This window comes from Pristis pectinata, chromosome 4 (genome assembly GCF_009764475.1).
Source record: "Pristis pectinata isolate sPriPec2 chromosome 4, sPriPec2.1.pri, whole genome shotgun sequence".
Lineage (NCBI taxonomy): Eukaryota > Metazoa > Chordata > Chondrichthyes > Rhinopristiformes > Pristidae > Pristis > Pristis pectinata.
In genome coordinates this window covers 72,214,903-72,241,873 of record NC_067408.1, presented here as the reverse complement: position 1 = coordinate 72,241,873, position 26,971 = coordinate 72,214,903, and the positions used below count along the sequence as shown (strand labels likewise).

The following is a 26,971-nucleotide window of genomic DNA, read 5'->3' as shown; positions in this document are numbered from 1 at the left end:
GTTGGCTCTACAAATCATTTTGGGTTCCTACTAAAGGATGATCCCAAACAATTTTCAATATTTAATACCTTCCAACAAAAATCACGTTGATTGTCCCTTCCTGTGTTTCTTTCACTCAGGAGTATTCTGCAAAAGTCATTAGCAAAGCATAGGTTTCCTAATGAAATGAGAAGGCAATCCATTACCGCAAGGGAAGACCTGAGGAGTGACTATTGCATCAAATGTTACAGACTGTAACGGCCAACCTTAAGGGTAAAGAATAACCTGCAGGATTCCCTGACTTGGAGAAGGATTCAATGGTCCTTAAAACAGGAAATATTTGATAAGAGGGCTTGGGTCTAGTTCTTTTGGACTTCACTCACCAGTGCAATGACAGTCGCACCAGCTCCAGCACAAGCTACGATGAACAGATGATAGGACAAATCAAACTGGAAAGAAGAGAAACATGGTTAACCACATTTTTCGCTCCCATAAACATCTTTGGTGATTAAAAATAAGTGCAATCTTTCAATTGATTGGCAAATTGCTGATGTGGACATGTGCACATTTTCCTGCATAATATCTTACTCCTATAAAGATGTACTTTAATGGTTTGCTTACCTCAGATGTGTTGCAGATGGCGGTCAAGTCTGAACCACAAGCTTTGCCAGGCTGAGCATTCCAGGGTATAATACCTGACAAGGCAATCAAAGAGGAGTCAGGTTTCAAATCTCAATTTTCACTCCCATCTTAGTTTGGGAAAGATGGTAAAATAAAATTAACAATCTATCAACCAATAGTTCTGCCATGTGGTAATGAGTAATGCATTCATTTTATTTGAAATATAATCTTCCTCTTGCCTCATTTCCTCTCTTAATAAATTCAGTAGAAGGCATATAAAAAGTAAAAGGTATATTTGGTATAATATGTCTATAACTCATTTTCAAATCACTTCCATTCTTAAGTAAGACGTTAAGGTGCATTGTGTTCAGATGTACGGTACTTTAGCCAAGGGTTTGATGAACGATCCAAATCAAATTTTACCTAGCATTGATGTAAATTGCAGAGATTTGCTGAGGCATTGAAACCTGATTGATATATTGCACTGTTCTGCAATAACTAAGTGCATGTATAATTTATCCAGTAGAGTTCAATTATCATAAAAAATTAACACAAATTTGATTTTTCTTTAAAACTATCAACTTTTCAAACAATCAGGTTTTGGTCTCAGATGTGTCCTTGGATAATAAAACAATTGCTGGCACCGTTCCAAACTATTTTGAATATCAAGAAGAAACCTTCAAAATCCTGGGAAAGGAGTTGAGGAAGGAGTCTGTTACCCCGGTTCCATTAAATTCAGTAGGAAATATAAGATAGGCATAGAATTAATGCATGCAAATTTTTCTTCCATAAATTCTGTGATGTGCTTAATGTGTGAGATTCAGTGTGACTGAGCACCTTATTCTTGTCTATTAACACTCATAATCCTAAAAAGGATGTTAATGATTAGAAAACCATTTGTGATCATTATACTACAAAGGGGCCCATGCTTTGAACTGCAAACTAAGGCTAGGGTTTTGCGTCTTCTGGTATGTATAAAGGAGAATGCAGGGACACAGCCTAAGAATTTAAATTTATGAACTAAATCAGCTTTGTGGAAATAGAAAAAGTATTTTGCATTATAGAGTGCTAAGGGAAATAGGAGACATAATAGAAGCTAAGGAGTTACAGGCCCTTGGGCTCATCACGTCCACACCGGCCTTTTTGCCCATCTACACTATTCCCATTTGCCCGCACGAGGCCCATATCTTGCTATGCCTTTCCTTTTCTATTTAAGTTCCTGTCTAACTGTATCTTAAAATGTAGTGACTGTATCTGACTCCACCACCTCCTCTGGCAGTGAGTTCCAGATATCAAACTCTGTCTTAGAAAAAACTTTCCTCTCAAATCCCCTTTAAAACTTCTTCATCCCACTTTAAACCTATGCCCTCTTGTTTTTGATACCACTACTGTGGGGAAAATGATTCTGACTATCTGTCTTATCTATGCCTCTTCGAATTTTATATACCCCTCATCAGGACACACGTCAGCCTCCTTCGTTTCAGGGAAAACGAGCCCAGCCTATCCAATCTCTCCCCAGAACTAACTCTTCCAACCCAGGCAACATCCCAGTGAATATCCTCTGCCCTCTCTCCAGTGCAACTGCTTCCTTTGGCGCGCACAATACTCCAAGTAGGCTAACCAGTGTTTTGTAAAATTACAACATAATATCCCAACTTTTATATTATATGGCCTAACTTATAAAGACAAGCATCCCATGTGCCTTCTTCACTATCCTATCTACCTGTGTTGGCCATTTTCAGGGAACTAAGGACTTGAACCCCAAAGGCCCCTCTGCTCATCAATATTCCTTAACATCCTACCATTTACTGTATACAAGTAAATGATTTCTCAAAATGCATCACTTCACACTTGTCAGGATTAAATTCCATCTGCCAATAATCTGCCCAACTTTCCACCTGAACTATATCCACTGTTGCCTTAGACAACCTTACTCACTATCCACAACAACTTTTGTGGCATCTGCAAACTCAGTCATCATACCTCCTACACTCACATCCAGTCATTGATATATATCACGAACAACAAGGGTCCCAGCACCGACCCCTGCAGTACACCACTGGAAACAGACTTCCAATCAGATAAGCATCCTTCCACCACTACCCTCTGCCTCCTATCGCCAAGGCAATTTTGGATCCAATGAGTCAGCTTGTCTTGGATCCCATGTATCATAATCTCCTGGACCAGCCCATCATGTGGGACCTTGTAAAATGCCTTACTGAAGTCCATATAGACAATGTCTGCTACCCTGCTTTCATCAAACTTCTGTTATCTCCTCAAAAAAACTCAAATTAGTAAGGCAGGATTTCCCCCACATCAAGCCATGCTGATTCTTCCTGATCAGTCCCCGTACATAATGTACATAAAGGCTAACCCTTTGGATTTTCTCCAATAATTTCCCTACCACTGATGTAGGGTACACCAGCCTGTAGATACCTGGCTTATCTCTGCTATTCTTCTTAAGGAACAACATTAACTATCCTCCAGTCTTCTGGTATCTTGCCTGTAGCTAATGAAAATGCAAAAATTCTCTGTAACGGCCTAGCAATCTCCTCACTTGCTTCTCATAGCAACCTGCAATAGATCTCATGTGGTCCTGGGACCTGTCAACCCTTAAGTGTCCCATAACATTTAACACTCAAAACTAGTGACAAGTCAATTCAAACAAAATTGGCCTAAAATAATCAAATCTTGAGCCAGGTTTAGTTGCTTGTTGGATATTTCAGTTTGGTTTTTCCATCAATCTATTCAACATTTATGACATAGGTTTAAGCTGAGAGCAAAGATGTTATAGGAACCTGAGGAGCAACCTTTTCACCTCGAGGGTGGTCTGTATATGGAATGATCTGCCAGAGGAAGTGGTTGAGGCAGGTACATAAACAACATTTAAAAGACACTTGGACAGGTACATGGATAGGAAAGGTTTAGAGGGATTTGGGCCAAACACAGGCAAATGGGACTCGCTTGGATGGGCATCTTAGTCAGCATGGACTGGTTGGGCCAAAGGACCCATTTCTGTGCTGTATTACTCCGTAACATTTCTGATCCCAACATTTGCCGAACTGCTTTAAAAACAGATTACTGGAAGTAAAGAACGTAATGCAGGTCTTGCTAAATTTACACTTTTCAGATTGGTGCACAGTGTATTAATATATTCTCATTCCATTTAACAAATACTGTGGTGCTCGTCTTCAGAAAAACTGCCTTGTTTTTCTAATAGAGAACCAAGTCCTTTGAAAAAAGTTCTTTTCAAAGATTTGAACAGTTACCGTTAGGTTAAGAGACAAAATAAAATACAGCCCTATCATTCTGCAGGGGCATGATAACATCTGAATAATGATGCATTATTCTTAAAGAATGCTAACCAGTGATGTAAAAATAGAAACAATCTATTATTTATTCAGATTTTCACAATGGGAACCCCTAGGGGCTGTTCCACTTGAATTCCTTCAGTTTCAATATATAGTACTCACCGCAATATTGCATGTGAATACATTAATGTTTCAACCTTCAAGACATATGGGACTTTATTTTTAAGATCATTTTAAAATGCTACAGGAAATAGAAATCTGTTTTATAGTAAACAAAAGCACAGCTGCTTTCGATCAGGGGTGGTATCTAATGCAAACAAATAAATTCCCTGATGGTTTGGAAATGAAGCATTAGCTACAGAGAGAGAGATTAAAATGATGCATTAGCCACAGATAGAGACAGAAAAAAAATGAACTACTTACATGATGGTGTTCCCATAACATAGTTACTTGTGCTTTTGTTTTATGGCTGTGACTTTGCACCAATCACTGTAAAGTGATGTTATTCCTAGGTACTTTAATGACTTGTTATCTCTTAGCATTACACCTCAAATTCATCCAATGTGGATCCACTTCCAAAGTCCTAGTACTCATTGGAGGTTAGTTCCCTTCTGGAGGTACTCTCCTGATTACTTATGAACCAGGTTCCAGAGTAATTTGATTAGATTTATTAACAATTAAAAAAAATTAAGATACAGAGCAACAGTTTAAAATTATAGAGCAACAAACAATCTGCTGGAAGAACTCAGTGCATCGAGCAGCATGTGTGAGGAAAGGAATTGTCAATGTTTTGGGTCAAAACCCTGCATCAGCACTGAATTAAAATTGTATATTGGTCAAATAGCAGCGAGTGTTTTGCTGGTCCCTTCACGACTGATTGGATCAACTCTGTCCCAGTCTCTTGTGTCATTCTGTGATTTTCAGAGTCTATTTCCATATTTCCAGTTGGCAGATGAGAAGCTCATTCAGCCTATCAAGTCAATGTTGCCTCACTGTGAATTCCCATTCCCCCAATAATTTCAACTACAACCTATTGTCTCCACAATCCCACCAAGTCCCCTCAGACTTTATCACCTCCCTACACTAGGGGCAATTCACAGTGGCCAATTAACCTATCACTCCACTGTCTTTGGCATGTGGGAGGAAACTAGAGCACCTGGAGGAAACCCACACTGTCACAGAGAAAATGTGCATGCAAACTCCACACAAACAGCACCTTAGGTCAGGATCGAACCTGGGTAACTGGAGCCATAAGGTAGCAGCCTACTGACTGCACCATTGTGCCACCAATATATTAAAAGATCATCTCCCCTGGAGTGCCTGGAATTTCAGATTAATCTCGCATACATGACTGTTTAGCTTGTTTCATTAATTGTCCTTTCAAATTTGAATGCCCCTCAGGATTATCTTGTGCAAACCTCACATGGAAACCTCCCTCATTCAGTAGTACATTAACAATAACTGGAGTCCAAAGAGAAAAGCAGTTCCTAGAAGCCGAGGTGTTGGTGCCATGTGCCAGCATGGACCTCCCTCAACCTTCGTCTTATGGTTTATCCTGGTGTCCCAGCCAATGGAATCATAGAAAATTTAAGACACATGAGACAGCCATTTGGCCCATTGTGTCCATGTGAACTGATAAAGAGCTACCTAGCCTAATCTCATCCTCCAGGATTTGGGCCAGAACCCTTCAGATCACAGATCTTCAAGAGCACAACCGAGCATCCCCTAAATGTGGTGAGGACTTCTGCCTCTACCTCCCTTGCCGATAGTGAGTTCCAGACACCTACCTTCCTCTGAATGAAAAAAATATCATCTCCCTTCTAACCTTTCTGCCAGTCACTTTAAATCTAAGCCTCATGTTTTCGACCCTTCTCTGGGAAATAGGTCTTTGCTAATTATTCAATCAAGAATTAAATCTCCCCTCAACCTGTTCTGTTCCAAAGGAAACACCTTACCAATTTAGGTTCATAGCTACAATTATCCAGTTATGGCAACATCTTCATACATCTCCTCTGCATTCCTCCTGTGCAATCACATCTTTCCTGCAATGTGGTGTCCAAAACTACATATAGCCTAACTAGTGTTACATACAGTACTGGCATAACATCCTTGGTCCTAAATTCTATTCTTTGGCCAATAAAAGAAACCATTCTATTTGCCTTTTTAACCAACTGGTTGTTCTGTCGTGTTACCTTTAAGAATATGCCCTCTCCAAGGTCCCTGTTCCTCCACACTCAAGATTCTCCCATTTGTTCTGTATTCCCTTCGTTTACTGTATGTCCTCAACTGCATTACTTCACACTTGTCCAGATTAAATTCAATGTGCAATCTTTCTGCATAATAATTTCCTACAGTATAAAGCTTTCCTCCTTGCTGTCAATGACACAGCCAATTTTTGTATCATCTGCAAACTCTTTCTGATACGCCCTACATTTAAACCTACAACATTAACATATACCACAAAAGCAAGGGACCGAGTACTGAGATCTGTGGAACCCCACTGGTAACAGCCTTCCAGTCACAAAAGCACTTATTAACCTTTACCCTTTGCTTCCTGGCACTGAGACAATTTTGGATTCAATTCTCCACTCTCTCTTGGATCCCATGGGTTTTTACTTTTTTTTGATCAGCCTGCAACCAAAACCCTTGCTATACCACATATTAACTTCATCAAATGACCTGTCCTCATTGGCCTCCTTGTTACCTATTGAATATGTATTCTTCTAAAAAAAAGATAAATCAGGTTATTAACATAGTGCAGATCCTCAAAATGTACTCTGCATGAAGAGTTTGCCATATTTCCAATAGTATAACAGTGACCACACTTGTATATTTAATTGGTCACAAAGTCCTTGGGAACCTGCCAACATTGTGAAAGGGACTATTGAATTGCCCTTCCTTAAATAGAGTATCAACACACCAGGACATTTAAAAAAATTCAACTCAGATTATGAATGTTTTGACAGTGAGAATCAAAGTTCAGTGGCCTTGGTTTTTTAAAAAAGATAAAGAACAAACGGAAATGTGAATGTTTGGAACTGGATCTGTGGATGGACTGAGTCAAGTATAGAAAATAGTTTACTGCATGTAGGAGTACAAAGGTCAGCTGGGAAGGTCCACTGCCTTGGGCTGCATCCATCATTGTGGGGTTAAATAACTGCCAAAATATCTTTATCCTTATGCAGGAAGTTGTGTGAGCTGTTCATATATTCCTTTATTTTGCACCAACCTGTAATTCATAAAATCTGAGGAGATCAGACACAGATGAAGGCCATTCAGCCCATCATGTCCACATTGGAAAAGCATTCTTCAAACTGTTAGCAGTCCAAAGTGGCATTTGAACTCCCACTGTCAGGATTATTAGTCCAGGTTTACAGCACAACCATACCATCTCCCTCTATATCACCTGCCTGAGCATTTATTTAGTGCTTTTGACATAATAAAATGCCCAAAGCTACTTCAAGGGAGTGTAATGGAACAAAATTCGGCATCGAGTTACACAAAGAAATATTAATCCTACTGGCTGGATTACATCACTTGTTCCATTAATTTTCCCCTTCAAGTTTAAATGCTACACAAGACCATTATTCAAAAGTTTGGGCAAAAAGGAGGAAGGAGAGGCAGAGGGGTTTAGCAGAGGAATTCCAGAGTTTAGGATCTTGACAGATGAAAGAATGGTTGCTGTTGCGTAAAAGTTGGAAATGGTAGAGGCCAAAACTGCAGCAGTGTACTCACCTTGGAGGGCTGAAGGAGGTCACAGCTGTAGGAAGTGGTGAGGCCGTTAGAGGGATAAGAATTTTTAAACTATGGCGTTTGGGCCGAAGCCAGCATAAAGCAGCAAGGAGAGTGGTGATGGGCAAACCAAGACAGTGTTGTTTTAAATGACTTCAAGCTTATGGAGGATAGAGAGTCCAGCCTGGAGTGCATTAAAGTAGTCAAATCTAGAGGCAACAAGATCACGTTTGAGGTTTTCAGCAGCAGACGAGCCAACATAGGCAGAGTCCAGCAAGGGTTTGAAGGTAGTAATTAGCAGTCTAAATAATGGTGTAGATTTGTGAACTCATTCAGTCACAAAGAACTTTCATCAATACCCTTTTCCAACCTACCCACGTTCTCTTTTAAATAGCGAGAACTGGTGACTTTTTGGTTAATACCTCATGAGGCCAAATGTGAGCAATCAGAATTACCTATAGCAATGATGGTCAAAATAGCACAAGAGGGCCTGATTTAGCATCATCTGGGCATGTTAAATTATCTCTATTTAGCCTCTTTGCCTCAGTGAAGTACCAATTATCTCAGGCAGTAACACCACATGAGCTGCATGCAACTGGTACCAAGGCTATTTTGCACCCTGCCAATCTTCTTCACCAATCCTTCATTTTGCACTACTGCTCGTTGTTGCTGCTTCCAGCCCTCCTCCTAATAACGCAATCAGCATTTTTAACCAGAGACCAATTCTACTATATATTAGATTCTATAAATTTGTAAAATTGCTACAGAATCTCATATATAAATGCATGGTCCATTTAAAATAGTACAAGTGTTGCATCTGGGTGGAATGGATATTATATGAAACCTTCAGAAGTAGGAAGGATTGGCTGAGTTTCGAGCTATAAGCAGCTGTTTATGAAGAGTTTCAATCTTTGACACCCTTTTATCTCTTTGGAGACGTGTATTAATAATTGACTTTTATATTCTATATCTGTTGTCAGAGAACCCAGGAATCTTTAGTGGCTTCATCCACATCAGGTGTTCCAACTTGAACACCGCTCACTTCTCCAGTACGCCCCCATCTCATCCAAGATAATTATCACATATTTAAAATCAAATTACTCCAGCTCATTTCCAAGACTAAATTCTGTCTGCTGTTTATTTCCCTCCATAGATGCTGCCTGACCTGCTGAGTTCCTCCAGCATTTTGTGTGTTGCTCCAGATTCCAGCATCTGTAAAATCTCTTGCATCTCCCTCTAATATTTTCTTTCACATTTCAGTATCTATCAATCATCCCACTTGCCTCCAATTGATCTTCAGGATTATATCTTCTGTCTTGGTATCGTTTATAAATCTGTCAAATCATTGTCAGCCCAATTTCCAACTCTTTCATGTATGCACTGAGCAGAAATAATCCAGATCGAAGCATTATGTGACGCTGCTGCCCACTGCCAGCACCTACTCTTTTTCCTCCCTTAAAACCAGTCTTGAAATACAATTTTCTGCTCTTCCCTAACTTAATGCATCATAATTAGGGCTTGACCTTTTTGGTTTTAACTGATTATAATAAAAAAACACACACCCTGATTAAATTCTCTTCTAGTAATAAATATTGACATGTACAATTTACGAGGATGTTGCTGAGACTCAAGGGACTGAGTAATGGAGAGAGGTTGTGAAGATTGGGACTTTATTCATTGGAGTGTAGGAGAATAAGGGGTGATATTATAGAGGTGTATAAAATTATGAAGGGTATAGATAGGGTGAATGCACACAGTCTTTTTCCCAGGGTTGGGGAAATCAAGAACTAGGGGGCATAGGTTGAAAATGAGAGTGGAGAGATTTAGCAGGAACCTGAGGAGCAACTTTTTCCACCCAGAGGGTGGTCAGTATATGGAACGAGCTGCCAGAGAAAATTGTTAAGGCAGGTATATTAACAAAATTTAAAAGGCACTTGGACAGGTACACAGATAGGAAAGGTTTAGAGGGATATGGGCCAAACGCAGGCAAATGGGACTAGCTTAGATGGGAATCTTGGTTGGCATGGACCAGTTGGGCCGAAGGGCCTGTCTCCATGTTGTATGACTATGTTTTTTTTAAAAAAGTAACCCAGAATCCTTGATTTTTCTTTTAAACACTGATAACAATCAAAATTTTCATGCCTGAACCACAACCTTCTCTAAGTGTGCAGTATTAAAATAGTGTTTTTCTGAATGTCCAGCTTTACCACATTCACTATATCCACCATTTCTGTCATCTCCTCAGGGATTTCTTACCAGATCTGTGAAGTACAATCTTCCCTTCCAAAATACATGATGGTTGATTCTGTTTGTCTTGTCCTCATCCAGTAATAAAATAATTGGAGTTGTTTTCCCTACCATAAACATTCAACTAAATAGCAAATAATTACCAACATAGCTCTGCCTTCCTTTTTGCAGAGATATTCCACCAATCTCTCTCCAGAATGCCTCACATCTATTCTCAACAGAACAGTGAGCTATAATTTCTGGGTCTTCTTTCCTTATAGTCCTCAGGATCTTTTGGACACATCATTTCAAGCCCCAAACTCTTCACTCTTTAGCATAATACTTGCATTATAATATTCCTTATTTCACTTTTAGTATATACACCCTTCCTCATATCTTTTAGTAAATAATGAAGTAAGTTATCTTTTAAGGAACCTTGTCAATTTATAATTAATTCACTCCCTCATCTCATTTAATCGACGTGTCGGTGAAATACATTACACTTCAATATTCTGAGAGATTCTTTCCTGCTTCTTCCTCCTTGTATTTCATATCCTTTTAAAAAATTTCTTCCTTATTTTCTCTTATTGTTATTAATGTAGGACACAAATGTCCTCTTCTTCAATTTTAAATTGTTTCTAAAAACTTACTTACTCTCAATATGTAAAATGAAATGATTTTCTTCGTTTACAATGGGACACATTTATGCTGCAACGATGGAATGCCATTTGAATCGATTGTTTGTCATTCCACCCCCTCGCACCAACCCTCCAGCCAATTCATTCATTTTCTAAAATCTGCCCAATTCCAATCTGGTGCATTAATTTTTTGAAGTTTTCTCTTTGGATCTTAAACTTAATTGCAATCATTATTCCCAAGAAATGATTCTATACCCGATAAACGAATGCCACATTTACCTCCCACTTCCCTGTTAGGGAAAGATGCATTTATTAAATATCCACTTGGATTCAGTCCAACACAGAACAGTGGCTGTCAGGATCTGAAATTGGACTCTCTATAACAACCATCCGATATGCGATCTAGAGAGCGTAAATCAGCACTGGTTCAAGTCACGACCATGACATTGTGATGCATGTAACAATATTGCCGATACAAAGCTTCAGCTCAATAGAGTACAGTTAGCTTCCAGACTGATTTCCAAGTTGTTTGTATGATCAGCAGTTGCAATGCAGAATGAAGAAGACAATAGTGCATTCACTTAGGTCTGGTCTCCGTTGCTCATTGTCTAAATTAAGCTGTGACTCAAAGTGTGTTGAAGCATGGAACATTGTGATGTTGTCGCCTCTAGTATTGAAGATAATTTGCTCCTTCACTGGCACACCATTGCCTTGCATGAAGGGTCTCAAATATACTATTACACTTTGGGGGATTTTAAATTTAGTGAGATTTTCAGAAGCTGCTGACCATTTTAAATGCTACATAGAAATTATAGAAAGGAAAGTGTGCGTGAGTACAGCCTGAAAGTGTACTATAGGCAAGCTCAATAGGAATATTCAAAACGGGATCTGGACAAGGAAGCACTTGGATGGATGTTGAGAGAGAGAAAAAAAAACAGGACTGGGATTAATTGGATAGGTTTGATTTAGGCATGATGCTCTGAATGGCCTCTACGTTTGCTGTATGCTTCTCTGAATCTGGATCTCAGCAAGCAGATGCTGCCACTATTTTGTAATTTCACTTTAATTTCAAGCAATACTTTTGTCCTGAGTCAAGGTTAGAACAACACACAAACGAGGCTCCTAACAAAAGATAATGAACAATAAATCAGGTGTTACTTTACCAAACTGTCGGACATCCACGCAGATCTCGTCAATCCCTGTTGTCAGGTTCGCCGGTGGGGAGCTGATGGTCTGACAGGCCGACCACATGTTGTAATAAATAAAGACTGGGACAGCAGAAAAGCCAAAGACTCCCAGCCAGGCTATTCCCAACAAGTAGGTCAGAAAAACAAACTGAAGAGAAATTGAAACATACGTCTATTTACTGGTGTACAAAACAAATTATGCATGCAAAATACAACATGATTACAAGTGGACCTCTCTCAGAATGGTGTTTGGGGCAGTGTTTTTTTTGGTCCTTTTGGGCGTCTGGTACACATGCTGATCCATATTACAAGAAACTCTGCGAGTACGTTGCAATTAACACGGTCCTGGGGTTAGGTCACAAATCGCTGGGAAACCCTCATAATCCTCTGCAAATCCTGACGCACTTCCCGTAAATATTGACACACTCCTCAAGATCTGACGTCAGATGGACTGACATCTGAGGACTGATCTTACAGATGACTGGTGGATTGCAGAAAATCACTTGTTTGAGAAATGTATTTCTCCTTTTTCTTTTTCCCAGGGCGACAATGGCTAACACGAGGGGACATAATTTTAAGGTGATTGGAGGAAGATAAGGGGGATGTCAGGGGTAAGTGATTTTTTTTTTTTACACACAGAGAGTGGTGGGTGCGTGGAACACACTGCCTACAGAAGTTGTGAGGGCCGATACATTAGGGACATTTAAGAGACTCCTAGACACATGAATGATTAAAAAAAAAGGGAGCTATGTGGGAGGGAAGGGTTAGATAGACCTTAGAGCAGAATGTGATCTATTTACAGGTGTTGTTATCCTCCAAGGAACGTATTGTTGCACAGCTCAGCCAAGGGCTAGTGATATCTCGCAAGCTTACCACAAGCTGTAGTAAGGCTGGACAAACAGGAAAAAATATCCCCTGGCCAGGCTATTCTTATCAACTTTCTATACAGCAACAAACAAGATACTGGAGGAACTCAGCAGGTCAGGCAGCATTCCTGGAAGGAAATGGACAGTCAATGTTTCGGGTCGAGACCCTTCATCTGGACTGGCTTCCTCTAGACCTTTTCACAGAACCCCACATTAAACAATTACGTAATGACCATCCACACATCTCTCAACCCTAAAACCCAGCAACTCCCACCCCATGTAAAAGTAGGTTCTCATGATTTATTTAATTCATGAGGCCTTGAGTAAGTTGTGTATTACATTTTCTGCCTTAACTCTGAACAAATCTAGCTTTACAATCTTTTTGTATTGCTCTCTTTACTCAGTGATTCGCATGTGCTGGGAGAACACTTAGCTTGTTGCATTTCACCAAAAGGTATTTGCCTAGAATTTGGATCGTAATATGTGACTCGGTCTCAATGAAAAACAAAAATTGATCAGGATGAAAAATCTGGGGCTTACTGCAAGTTGCATTGTTCACGATTTTCCTCCCAGGGCATCCATGTATCCGGTGCTTTAACGTATGGAAAGCTTGAATGTGCTAAGTGGCATTCATTTTTGTCCATCCAAGCCTTCAAACTGTTTGAAAGCCCTGCCTCAGTGTCTCCTGAATACTGTTACTAGTCTCCACCCTGTCACAGGCATTCCCGATGTTCTCATCAGCCTTCCCTGTCTCTTCACCTTACACACATTTGTTTTCTCATTTTTCCTTTTCTGATGAGGGTTTACCGACTGGAATCGTCGTCTCCGTTCCTCCCTCCACAGGTGGTGCCTGACCTGCTAACCAGCCCCTGTTTTTGTTTCAGATTTTATAGCAGCTGCAATTTCTTGCTTTTCAATTACTTGATGTAGTTCCCAGTCTGTTGAGTTTGGCCCTTGGAATCGGCAATTGTTTTACTCACCTGGCTCTACACTGGTCCTCCAGCCCATTCCTGACACATGATTCCCCCAAAAATCATCTCTAGCTTGCAACCCTTTCATAATATTCCCCCAACTACTGAGCTGCCACCCAAAAAGCACTCTTACTAAGCTGGCACTGACCTTGACAACACCTGAGCACACCTGAAAATCCCCAGTTATTCATTTCCACTTATGTTGTCCCTTAGGATTGAGGACGACTTGCTTCTACTTCAGTTATGTGGGTTCTGAAACAACCCACATAAGAACCATGTTCTTCCACAGACTGGGCAGGAAGTGCCTGACATACAATTTGGGAGGTGATGTGCTCCTTCTGCTGGTTATGCTGGGCTGCCTTGTGTTTCAAGTATATGGACACCATGTTCCCTGTGCCATCCCAAATACTCCTTCTATACTTTGGGAGATGTTGGACCAGGGGATTCCCAGGAGTCAATCGGAGTCAGAGTCACACAGCACAGAAACAGGCCCTTCAGCCCCCCCTGTACATGCTGACCATGAAGCACCCATCTAAATGTTACATTTCTTCAAGGGGGCTTTGAGAACTCCGCAATTCTTTTGCTCTGGTCCACTTGGTAATCTCTTCCCGTGACAGAGCTTGGGGAAAAAAAAGTCTGTTTCAGAAGTCCCAGGAGCCTCACCGCAACTCCCTACCGACCTCCTGGCACGGTCGCTAACCACCGACCACCCATTCAATCCCAGGACTCTGACCCCCTTTATCTATCCCTAGATGCAGACTCCACTTCCAGTTGAGGCCAGGCCACCAACCCGAGTACTGACCTCAACCAGAAGGGGTGGAGGTCGTGAGTCCTCCAATCACTCCAACCTTTCCAATCCCCAACTTTCTTGCCTTTCCCAGGCCCCTCTCTCCTGCAACATTCACCCTCTCCCATTCATATACGACCCAGACTCAATCCTTGCTGATTTTCACAATAGCTGTGCTCACAACAGACCTTTGATTGCTGAACACCGTCCCATTAACCACCCTTACTTGTGCCATCAATCTTCTAAGCTGCTATCTGACTGTTCTAATGAACATCAAAATTCCCATGGTCCCAAACACAAAGATCAGGTGGTGATCTACCCATCGAGCCCAAATGGTACAGGTATCTCAACTTCCCCAAAGTCATGTAGTCTACCAAGAGGCAGGGCAACTGAACCAGAGAAAGTTTGCTCATTGACTGAAGTGTGGTGGGATGGTGAACAGCCCAGAGCGAGGATGAAGGGAAGGTATCCACAGAGTGGGTAACCAATCTGTATTTGGTTTCTCCACTGGAGGTGCACCACTGCTTGCAAATTGAGTACACTGAAGGATGTGCAAGAGTTTGTAGACTGAAGCTTTATATTAATGTTCAGGGGATAGAATGGGAATGGATGTTACATCCTATATAAAAGCAAAGGAACTGCCAGGGCCTTGGTGATGATTCCATAAACACACAAAGTCAGTTTATCCACAGTAATTGCAACTAAATATCTGGACTTAGCTGCCAGTGGTATAAAGCTTCTACAGCCTCATCACCTTCACAACACATCAATCCAAAACAGAAGATTGGATCTTGTACAGTGAGAATGGGAACCTTGATTTATTTCTCCTGACAAACAGGAGGCCGCGTCTTCATTTTCCAGCAAACAGTATCTTTTCCACAGCAGAGTTCAATAAAAACGGGCACTGAGGGATGAGCTCTCAGTGTATCCGTTTCACATGCATGTGGTTTCTTGAATGGTGCAGACTCCATTAGCAGGCATCTGATGCACGAGAGTGCTTAGTGATATCAAAATAAGTGATGGCGATTGCCAGAATGCGGGGATATCAAGTTCAGTGAACAATATATTTAGCTAACTGTTTCTGCAAAGGACCATTTGCTTGTACATCATTTTTTTCTTTTGCAATGTTTGGTACATCCAACTGCCAGTATGCAGATATCTACCAGGGACATACAAAGGGTGGGTGTTCAGTCACAAACTTAGAAATAGGAATCTCACAATAAGATCTGACAAAGAGAGAATGATTGACATTTCAGAGCCTAAAGCCACCCAAATAGAGGCTCTTGCAGAACACAGCTACATACTGCTGCTTGTTAGCCACGATCTTGTTGAATGGTGGGACAAACCTGAGGGGCTGAGTGGCCTACTCCTGTGCCGATTCATAGGTTTGTAATGATTGCAGAGCAGCACTGGTGCATTTTTCCACTGACCCCACTGGAATCACAAGCATTTCAATGGTGAACCATGGCTGAGGACTGAACCCCTTCCCACCCTCAGAGACTTCTTTCTCGAGTATTCATCACAGCCTCAACCACAGCCAAGATGGACCTCAAGTGCCAGGATTTCACAGAAGCAGACCTTGCTGTGCTGCAGGAGAGACAACAGCCAGACTTGTAGAAGAAAGTCCCCTGAGCCAGTGTTGGGGTAGGTGGCGCTGGTTCTAATCAGCACCTTGCTCACCCCCTGCTCAGTGCACTGGTGCCACAGCAAGTTGAAGGACGTGGTGAGATCACCCCAGGTACAAGAGCTTTGACCTTCAACTGACTGTAGCAGGATAGACTCCTCTATCAATCATAAATGGAGTGATTAAAATCGTTGTTTACACTTTGGTCAGCGGCTTTTTCCACTGCTTTATTCTTGGACTTCCCTTCACAAACCCACATGACATGCTGCTCCCTCCAGCTCCAACTTGGTGTATTACAGTCTCTTCCCAGCATCATGCCCAACCCATTCCCTTTAGACATTCATCTTCCCAATCTGCTAGTGTGCTGCGTGAGGGAGGTCACCCAAAGCACCCTCACCATACTTTGCTCTGTTTTGGTCCCCCCTCCTATCAAGAACATAAATAGGGAAACCCAGTCTCTTCAACTGTGTGCTTTATTGAAGCCGCAAGTCGATAATGCTGGGTTTGAAATGGCGCTCAGCACCCCTCCAACATAAAATGTGCCAGGGATCTGGAGCTTGTAAGCAGATTGGCCCCAAGTGTGCCGAGTTACAGTTCCCTTGGGATCTGCTGGCTGCCAGTCAATAAACATGCAGCATTTCTCAGACACGTGTACCCGCATGCTGAAGTTCAAGATGAGCTGGAGGTCACATACCAGCTTCCAATCTGTGGAGAACAGAGGTGATGAATGGGGTTGGATGCACCTTGCATCTGATCCCTCAGCTTTGGGTCTGGGAGGGCTGGCATTAGATGCTGACCCCTTTTATTTGAATGGAATATGGAAAAAGGTAAGTGCGTGGGCTTCATTTTTAAATTTTAAATATTTATAGTGCTTTACATATTCTTAGTTAAATGTTTTTGACCAGAGTCATTTGAAGCACTCCAAAGCTTCTAACAGGAGCAAGATGTCAGAGGCTGCTGGGAGTGGTGCCCGAGGCCTGCTCACCTCCCTAAAGCCTGCCCACCTCCTGGATCCTGCCCACCCTCCCTCCCTGGGCCTTTGAATGGATGGACCGTTCATTTGAACTGCCATGTGCAGGAGAAGCAAGTCGAGGTGGGTGGGGACCACAGGTAAGTGCCTGGGGAACACCTCTACTATATGGGTCAGCTCAAGCCTCAGTTATCTGTCCACCTATTGTACTGACGGCCTTGATCCTTACTCTGAGACGGGACAGTGTGGCACCTTACCATGCGCAGAATACGCATTGTTTGCGTGTGTGCATTAGTGAGAAGTCCAAGTGTGTTAAATGTCAAAAATGGAGCTTCCCAGCAGGACTTGGTTAGGGGAAATGTTGGAGTAACACAGGAGTCCCACCCAGGAGTCTAACCTTCAGCTGTTGTGCCACAATAACATTCGTGGCCTGAAATTAGATCCAATAATCGCTGTACTTAATGTGCAAATCACCCAGGAAAGTGATTCAGCCCAGGCTAAGTTGCATCTCAATTAATTCCAAGTGAAATCACATCCGTCAGGAAAGCAGCCTGTGGACTTCCATACTCACATCACCTCAGAGCATCGAGACATCTACCCAACATCACTCACATACCCAGTGATGTCATTAGTCACTCACCGGAAGTTTCTTATCTTACTGGGGGAAAAAAGTGTAGCTTTTGGGTGCAACTTGCTTACCTCAATATGTAAAATGAAATGGTTTTCTTCGTTTACAATGGAACACATTTATGTTGCAACTATGGAATGCCATTTGAATCGATAGTTTGTCATTCCACCCCCTTTTGGGTGCAACCTTCGACCCTTGTTGATCAAGTGCAAAAAAATAAAACGGGAACATGTCACACTGAGGTGGTCAATGAGAAGTGAATAAAAGGGCCTCCATCCTGCACACAGCATCCACCAGCCTGAATTGTCAGTGCCAAGAGTACCTGGCTGTTCCAGTGTTGACTGCAGCCTTTCTATACTTGCTCATCAGAGCTCCCTACCGCGAGTCCTGCACTGTTGGTCATCCTGAACATCGCAGAGGTCCCGTTTTAGTGTGTGATCTGGGGTGTAAATCACTCCAACACTGTCCAACATCTTTTTGACCAATTTCATAACTGTTTTTTGGGGGGTGGACAGTGATTTAACTGGAGATTAAATGACACACACTGCACTTGTTTAAAAGCGAGAACTGCAATTTCTTGGCATTGATCCTCAACAAGGATAATTAGAATACTTGGCTTCCTACTTGCAAACTGCTGAAATGCGAGTCTGCGGTTGCTGGAATTACTCTGCACTGATTGTGCAGATTGATCCTGCTTCCTGCAGCTGGTCTCAGGACCCTCACTACACTGGGTAGTGCACACCCAAGGAAGCACCCAGGCTGGCTTACTAAATACATTTTAAAATAAAGCCCTTCAAGTAATTTCTGAACAGAGCTCCATCCTATTGCAATACCACAGATGCATTGCGAATGTAAATACAGTGGAAGTGTTAATCCAGCATGCTCGGGACTTTGGTGGTGCCAGATCAGCAGATTGGCTGGACTATTGATGAGACTATTAATTCACTTCTTAAAGAGGGGAGTGTGGGGACAGGGCCGCAGAGGGGAGTGTGGGGACAGGAATGCAGTGTGGGGATGGGGTTCTGGGCGAATGGTCAACAGTGCCAGAACCAGGGACCCGGTGAGTGCTCGGAGAGCACAGGAACAGGAGAGCCGGTGAGTGGAGGTTGCCAACATCACCTGGTGAACCAGGTGCCAAACCGAATGGTTGGATTATAGGAGTTTTACGATACTGCTTCGGAATTACCAACCAGTTATGAAAACAACTACGCTCAGTGCTCAGCACTCAACAGCTCAGTCCTTCACCATCACGTCAATGTTCTATTTACTTGGCGGACCCAGACCATCAGCACCAAGTGCATGAACGTTACTGGTGAGCTCAGTATTTAAGGCCCAGCCCCTATCTGTCCCCCAGCCAAGCCAGCAGTTCACAGTACACCACGAAATCGCGAACTGCAGTCTGAGCTTCATACCATTCCACTGATGCAGCGTCCACACACAGTTGTTTTGAACTCGCCATGGATTTCTTTGACAGCGCTTGAGGTGTAAAATCCTTCTGCCAGGAGGATTATCCCATACAGGAAGAAGAAGGAGGCAACTCCATAGATGACATACTGCATCATTTGGATCCTGAGAAGAGGAAAAGAGGCACATTTTAGAGGTTGTAGGGCTGGCCTCTCAAAACCGGGGGTGGGGGGGAGGGGAGAATCAAATGTAGCAGGTTCCACTTCACATCAGGGCCTTCAGCTGATGAGGAAAAATATACAGAATTAAATTTAAAAAAAATTGGCCAGGCTGCTGGAACATTTGGCAAGTGATTCACGGTCAGATACCAGAAATATGAATCATAAATATTAGATATTCCACGCAGTGGAAAGACCACGGAGTTAGGTTGTGGAACATGAAAACACCAATGGTTGGTGTGATGCTCTGGTGGGCTTTCATTTATGAGTCATGGGGCAACTTCCTGCAAAAATAGCAGAGAGGAAGCCTTTTGAACAATGTATTAAACATTTCCACAGTAGTCTCCCACTGGGGGATTTCCAGGCCAAAATTTCTTCTGCTTCTGCACTCATCCTACCCAGATTTTATAATACAGTTTAACTCATTAACAGATCATAATTAAGGGTTATTACAGCAAACTGTTACAACCTTACTTACTGTCCTGCATTTTGCATCTCTGCTGCTCCTTTGAGCCAACGGCAGGTTCAAAGCATAATATCAGATATCAGTGAGTATTAGCCTGAAGAGGCCCATAAAATATAATGCATCAAAATGGTAAGAATCCACCTACAGTACCTGGAAGTCATGATTTGGGTAAGGATGGGGTGTTGAAGATGCAACATGCCATACATTTTCAAAACAAGTTAATTTTGATTGAATTTGAAAACTACCCTCCTCAGGGCCAGATAGACAGCTCAGAATCTGATCTACTATTAAGGCTCAATTGCATTTGCTTTCATTCCCAGAACAGGGTGCAGGTATATTTCTAAACCTGCAAAGGTGCTTTACAGTGATTCCATGTAGCATGAATTGGAGATTGATGTGACCAACATCACTACAATCACTTTCTACAGGGCTGGCTATAGCACCAGTAGCTGTCAACACGAGGAATTAATTTGCTATGAACTTGGAGCACTGTGCGTTCCTTCACAGTTCTGAAGGGTTTTAATGTAAGGATTGTCTCCAACGCGTGATTTGGGTAATGCTGCTTTTGGCCAAAACTGTACTGCTCTAAGTTTCTTCCAGAAGTTGATCCCACATCCAAAGGCACACTACTATTTCATTATTACAGTAATTAGCAGTTCATAGTTTGTTAGCATAAGCAAAATACTAGATTTTAGTTAGTTGGAATTGGAATATTATTGTCATATATACCAAGATACAGTGAAAAGCTTTAGTTTGCATGCCATCCAGACAGATCGTTTCATACACAAGTACATCGAGATGGTAAAAAGGAAAAACAGAATGCAGAATATAGCGTCGACACGAGAGACAGCATTTGCAGAATATAGTGTTACAGTTACAGAAAAAGTGCATTTCAGGGAGACAGATAAAATGCAAGGGGCACAACGAGGTAGATTAGGAGATTAAAGGTTCATCTTTTAGCATATGAGAGGTCTGTGCAAGAGTCTGAAAACAGTGGGATAGAAGCTGTCCTTGAGTCTGGTGGTACTTGCTCTCAAGCTTTTGTATCTTCTGCCTGACGGGAGGGGGGTAGAAGAGCAAATGAGTGGGGTGGGAGAGGTCATTGGTTATGATAGCTGCTTTCCCAAGGCAGCCGGAAGTATAGACAAAGTCAGTGGAGGGGAGGCTGGTCTGCATGATGGACTGGGATGCGTACACAACTGCCTGCAATATTACTGAAGTTATAGAGAGATACATCATGTAAACAGACCCTTCAGCCCATGCTGCTCATTAAGCACCCATTGTTTCACCAATCCTACCCTAACTCATTTTATTCTCCTCACACTCCCATTAACTGCACCCCCTACCCACCCCATGCACACTTGGGGCAATTTACAGTACTCAATTAACCCGCCAACCCACACATCTTTGGGATGTGGGAGGAAATTCCGGCATCTACTAGAAACCCATGCAGTCACAGGAACTTGCAAATTCCACACAGACAGCAGCAGAGGTCAGGATCGAACCCCGGTCACAGGAGCGGTGAGGCAGCAGCTCTGTGAGCCGCGCTGACCTAGAGTCCTGTTCAGAAATCTGTTACAAGTTGCCGAGCTTCTTTATGGCGATTCATTCCTTCTCCGCGAGGCTGTGACGGCAACAATCGTTTGAATGTGTGACGGCCAGGTGGTTTAAGACTTCTCTTTTAATGGTTTAGAGAACATTGGTGCTGAATTTAACAAGAGTGGCTTCATAGCTCATGTCTTGCTTGAGCTGCCAACCTTTTAGTGGAGAGGGGTTTGTGGGGGGAGGGGGCAGTAATCCTTCAAAGGGTTTCGGTGCTGGGATGAGCACGTACACTGTGGTGTACAGGACATTCTGAACTTCCTCGGCAATGGAGTCAGACTGCCTCCATAATTCTGGCCTCCTCCCAGACCCACCAGAAATAGGGAAGGCCTTTGTTCACCTCTTTTAGTGAATTTTCTGGTCGGGTCTTGCAAGGAGTAGAACTTCTGTCACAACCAGTCTGGGATGTGGAGATGTCACATCCCAAGACTATCCAGGCTACTGGAGCCCAGCCCACGCAGGACTTGGTGTAGAATTGGGGGGGGGGGGGGGTGCCTGTGGATGAAGGAAGGGGGCAGGGGAAGTGCCCGAGTTACAATAATACTATTACAGAGGGGGTAAGGAAGGGGGACAGGGGCAGGCCTGGGAAGTGTGATCGTTTGCAAACCAAACCCCACATGCCCCAACATCACTTCAGCTGTCTCATTCCACCACCCCTCCACCCCATCCCCAAACCTTCTAACTTTGTCACTGCAGAGGCCAGAGCCACTTGCAATGCTCCTGAATCCCAGGGCTCTCCCACTGCTCCAACCCAACTGCTTGCAGACCAGGCTCCTTAAGAGCAATGTGCTGCTGGGGCCATGTAACCGAAACCCTGGTGGTGACCTTCAAGAAAAGCGGCAGCTTGGGCTGGGATGTAAATACAGTGCGAGGGCAAGCAAGGGGGTGTGTGTTAGTTGTGACTGTGCTCCCTCTGCCCCATTCTTCACACCTCACAGCATTTTTGGATCGAGTTATTTTTGGACAATATCTTGACACCTATTCTCAGTGACACAGGGTAAGATACATAATCAGCCAATAAATGCATAGAAAAGGACAGTTATTAGCAGTTAAACTCCCAAGGATAACTAAGAACTCCAGAATAGCATTTTATAGAAGTGGAATTTCTCGTAGTTGTTCCCTGTAAATCAGTCATCCTGATGTTCTCAGCACAAGCCGTTTCATACAACAGTGTATCCTCTGACAGTGCAGAGAACATCATGGGAGCCCTGCTAATGTTGGCAAAAAGTCAATGGCTGGGGTTGTGTTGTCAGGCAACGTTTAAATCCAGCCTGGAACATAGCTGGATCGATCACACCAAGTCATCCTGAGTCAGAGCATTAAGAGTAAAGTGGGAAGAAGAAAAGTTAATGGGACTGCACTGGGAAAATTGAACAACTTACACGTCAATCAGTAAGACATGGTCGCTGGGGTTGTTGGAGAAGTACAAGTGCACAATCCTCTCCACCTTCGTAAGGGCCACATGGCCACAGCCACAGAACAACGCCACGCCAGAGAAACACAAGATCGTTGCCACCAGCGATGCATATGGAACTCCCCCGAGGCACTTGATGCAGCACTCAAAGCAACCTGAGGAAAGGAAGAGAGCAGGATGGTAAATGGCAAGTACATGCATCGTACTGAGATAAAAATCCCTTTGGTCTGGTGAGGAATGTCCACCATAAGTATACTTACGTGAAGAGCCCTCTCTCTGGACCACTTGTAACCATTGCTCTAAACAAGCTTTAGGACTGGGAGGAGGCCATTCAGTCCCTCGAGCTTGATCCGCCATTAAATTGAATCTTGACTGATCTGTACACCTATTCATTTACCCTCCAGGGTTCCATATCCCTTGATGCCTTTTCCTAGAAAACTAACTCTGGATCCCAACTTTTAAAGGAACTTTCTCTGGGGAGAAGCAAAACCCTGTTGTATCACTCCTTCAGGGTAGCTCCAGCAGGGTACCATGGCCGTGACTTCCCCGTCCACTGATCTTACCAGACAGGAAATTACAGGTTGCACGTCCATGATTTCCTGAGACATGCTGTGAGATCAGCTATTCACTGGGGAAGTTTAGCGTGAGCCATCTCTGTAGAGGCCAGATGCATTCTAGACCCATTTATATCCAAGTGTTCCTTTGAACTTACTGCCGCTGACAGGGGCAAGTTGGGAACCCTTCCGTGGATACACTGAATGGATCAGGGCAGTTAGTATTTCTTTAGATGGGCCACAGGCAGGATCCCTGTTCCCTGGTTTAGACCCAGATCGCAAAAATGAGAATCTAGTGAATTAAGATTTGAAGGTGGCCATGATGTTTTTGGGGAGGAAATGTGATCTGGCAATCTTTCTACACTGGCCTGGCCATTTCTGCATAGATTTGCAAAGTTAACTGGTTCCCAAATTGCTCAGGACCCAATCAAGGAGATTTCAGTGGGGTCAAGGATGGAGTTCCATGGCCTGTTCAAAAATAATTTGACTATCAACATTAATGTGCCTTGCCCAGTGAAATTGACACCTGGACACTGACAGTCCTGGACTGACTGTGTGACCAGTAAATCCCAATTTGGGAGTTTAGAATCCCTATATCACATGTTGGATAATCTGCACGTGCATTTTGTATCACTTTTTCTCCATTACAAATTGGCTTATCCAGAGTTGAAAATGAAGACTGCCTGTATAAACTTGTCACAGTAACACTGTTTAGTGACACTTATGCTCTGTGCAACTATAACACCACAGTTTTACATTTTCCAGCACGACAGGGAAACTCTCCTACTCCAGCCAACTCATTTTTAATGTAGAGTTTTGTCAAGCTATTACATTACATAATATCACTTCAAAAAGCAAGGGAAATAAACTATATCTGCAGGTCCTGATATAATTGTTTGCTGTCTGATAAGTCTGTAAACTACATGACCTTCATTCTCAAACTACAATGTCTCAGAAGTTACTACTTATCTAGAGTCACAGACTAGATTAACAGCAGTAGATAAATACTAATTTATTTATTTAGATGGTAATTTATTTATAGTTATTTGTTATTATCAAAAAGCATTACGCTTTATTATGATCATGCTTGCTTTTAATAATCCATACATTTTGGATCAAATGCTTGGCTAAAGGGAGATCAAAGCAATATTGTCTCATAATAGTGAATCTTTATTCAATGGGCTGTAACTCTTCGACAGTCTGTTTGTAGGAAGGTCGAGCAGAAGCGAGGCAAGTTCTTAGAGAAAGTTCAAGGACAATCCATGGACAGGCCAATATAAGACATTGTTCCAAGAATGGGACTTGTTTTTAGGATCATCCATGGACTGAATCTCCCCATTGAGGAACCCTCAGAAGAAAGTGGACTTTTCCCTCACAGATGAGTGGAAACTGGAGTAGAAAGAGTTCTGACAAAGAGCCCTAACCTGAAACCTCAACTCTGTTTCGTTCTCCACAGATGCTGCCCGACCCAGTGGGGGCTTCCAGCAATTTCAGCTTTGCTGCTAAATTATGTTGATTTTGTGCACATATCTTGTCCATCTCCTGGAAGATAATCTTACTGGCCAAAGCAATTTGGAGCCGAATGAGAGACAGGGGTGACAAAGGTTCCCAGAATGTAATTGGCTCACAGGGACAAGCCATGACAGCCCACGTGCCCAACTCCCGTGAAAAATATTTCCCACTTCTAGAACTGCCACGCATTGTGGTTGTCCCTCGGGGAACTGCTGGCAAAATCCATCAAAATTCAGGCCACTAGCCACACCAGGTTAGAGGAGCTACTGACATGGTACAGCTTACTATAGTGAGCAGCCCTGTGATGGCGGATGTCGTGTTGATTTAGTGTTGTTGCAAATGGTCGTGCTTGTAAATACTGCAGTCTCATTGATCCTCCATGATTGAAGTTTTCAATAGATCAGAAAACAAATCGGAGCTGGCTGCTGGAGTGTGTGATAGTGGCCAAGCTGCAAATGATGCCAGATCACCAATTCCTTCAGTTAAAACTGTCCATTCTGGCACAGTGATCTGCCATGTGATACAAGGACATGAATTCACCACTCATCTCACAGGATCCAAAAACAGAGTATCATTAAATGAATTATCCAAAGTATTTTTTTTCAGAATCTATATTACTGTCACAAAGACAGAACCCAGCATTTTCACAGTATCTCAAATCTCCAATTAACTAGTCTCAAAATCAGCAATGCAAGTCCCAACATTTATAATCTACTTCCAGAATCTATACTTCAATCCACAGCGACACAGTATTTCAGAAGCTGAAATGGTCCTGACTTTTGCTAAGTAACTAAAGCAGTTAAAGTCTATTCTCCCCACCCTGCTCCAATTATTTAACCTTGACTCATTTCCACATGACAGCTTCATATGTTCAGTTTTTAGCTTTTGCCTGGAAACTTTGTAGAGAACCAACAGTGATAAAAATGACAGATTCCCTTCATGCCTGCATCCCTATATAATTATTTACTAACTATAATGGAAAACAACAGTGTTACATCTGGCAGCCTAGTCTGATGACAATAACGGAAATCAATACCAACTCATGACTGGAATAGCACTTTCCATTGGCTTGGCAGCCATTGTAATCACTAATACTGATGTTTAATGTACATAAGCCAATATGTTTATGTGGACAGACACGATATCACAGCTTCTTCTAAACTCCAAAAACCAAATTCAATTATTTCAGCAACTCACAAAATGCTGGAGGAACTCAGCGGGACAGGCAACATCTATGGAGGGAAATGGACAGTCGCCGTTTTGGGTCGAGATCTTTTATCTGGACTGACAGATAGAGGGGAGATAGCCAGTATAAAGAGGTGGAAGGAAGGGTTGGAGCAGGAACTGGTAGGTGATAGGTGGATGCAGGTGAGGAGGGGTGACAGGCGGGAAGAGTGGAAATATCGACAGAAGCTGGGAGGTGACAGGTGGAAGTGACAAAGGACTGATGATGATGGAATCAGATAGGAGAGGAAAATTTCAGCATCTCCATTCTCTTGTATCTCCAATGATTTCAGGTTTGTAAGTAGATTAATACAAACAATGAAACAGAATTAAATTCTAATTGATGACTGAAAAGGGAAAAGAACATTTTCTGCAACAAGTTAACACTCGTGTAGCACTATGAGATGCTAAGAAATTAAACAAAAGGCCCATCTGCCCTCTCAGATCGATGCAAGAGATCCCACACTGTTATTCAAGGAAGAGCAGAGTATTGTTCAGTAAACTATTAGAGCAGCGCTCAACTTACTGAACAAGTAATCCAGAGATCGGAGTTCAAATCCCACCGTGGGAACTGCCGAATTTAACCAGTTAGTCAACTGGAATTATTCTAAAAAAAAGCCTAATTATTTGGAATGATGACCATAAAACTATTGGATTGTCATAACAACCTATTGCACTCATTAATGTTCTTCAAGGAAGGAAATCTGCCATCCTTCCCCAACCTGGCCTACATGTGACTCCAGAAGGGTCTTGATCCAAAACATTGACCAGACACTTCCCTCCACAGATGCTGCCTGACCCACTGGGTTCCTCCAGCAGTTTGGTTTTCTCCCCCCACTAATATGCTCGACTTTTAGATGCCTTCAGAAATGACCGAAAAACCCACTGAGTTCTACGGATGGGTAATAAATGCTGTTGGGCTTGTTAGCAATATCCACATCCTTAAAAATAATTTTTAAAAAAAATTCCTCATTCCTAAAAGCAGATTAACCAGTCATTTATCCCATTATATTTTGTGGGACCTTGCTGTGTGCAAG

The 26,971-nt window shown here is 42.5% G+C and overlaps 1 protein-coding gene across 4 annotated transcripts in view; it reads right to left on the bottom strand.

Moving 5' to 3' along the window:
* LOC127569991 (proteolipid protein DM gamma) overlaps positions 1-26,971 on the bottom strand; it is a 145,624-nt gene that overhangs the window by 7,714 nt on the left and 110,939 nt on the right. For all 4 annotated transcript variants that reach the window (XM_052015141.1, XM_052015143.1, XM_052015140.1 and 1 more), the window contains exons 2-6: positions 22,613-22,799; positions 18,953-19,109; positions 11,671-11,842; positions 601-674; positions 363-428 (exon numbers count right to left, since the gene is read on the bottom strand). In XM_052015141.1, the coding sequence (XP_051871101.1) occupies positions 363-428; positions 601-674; positions 11,671-11,842; positions 18,953-19,109; positions 22,613-22,799 (656 nt within the window). The remainder of the gene's footprint in view (positions 1-362; positions 429-600; positions 675-11,670; positions 11,843-18,952; positions 19,110-22,612; positions 22,800-26,971) is intronic.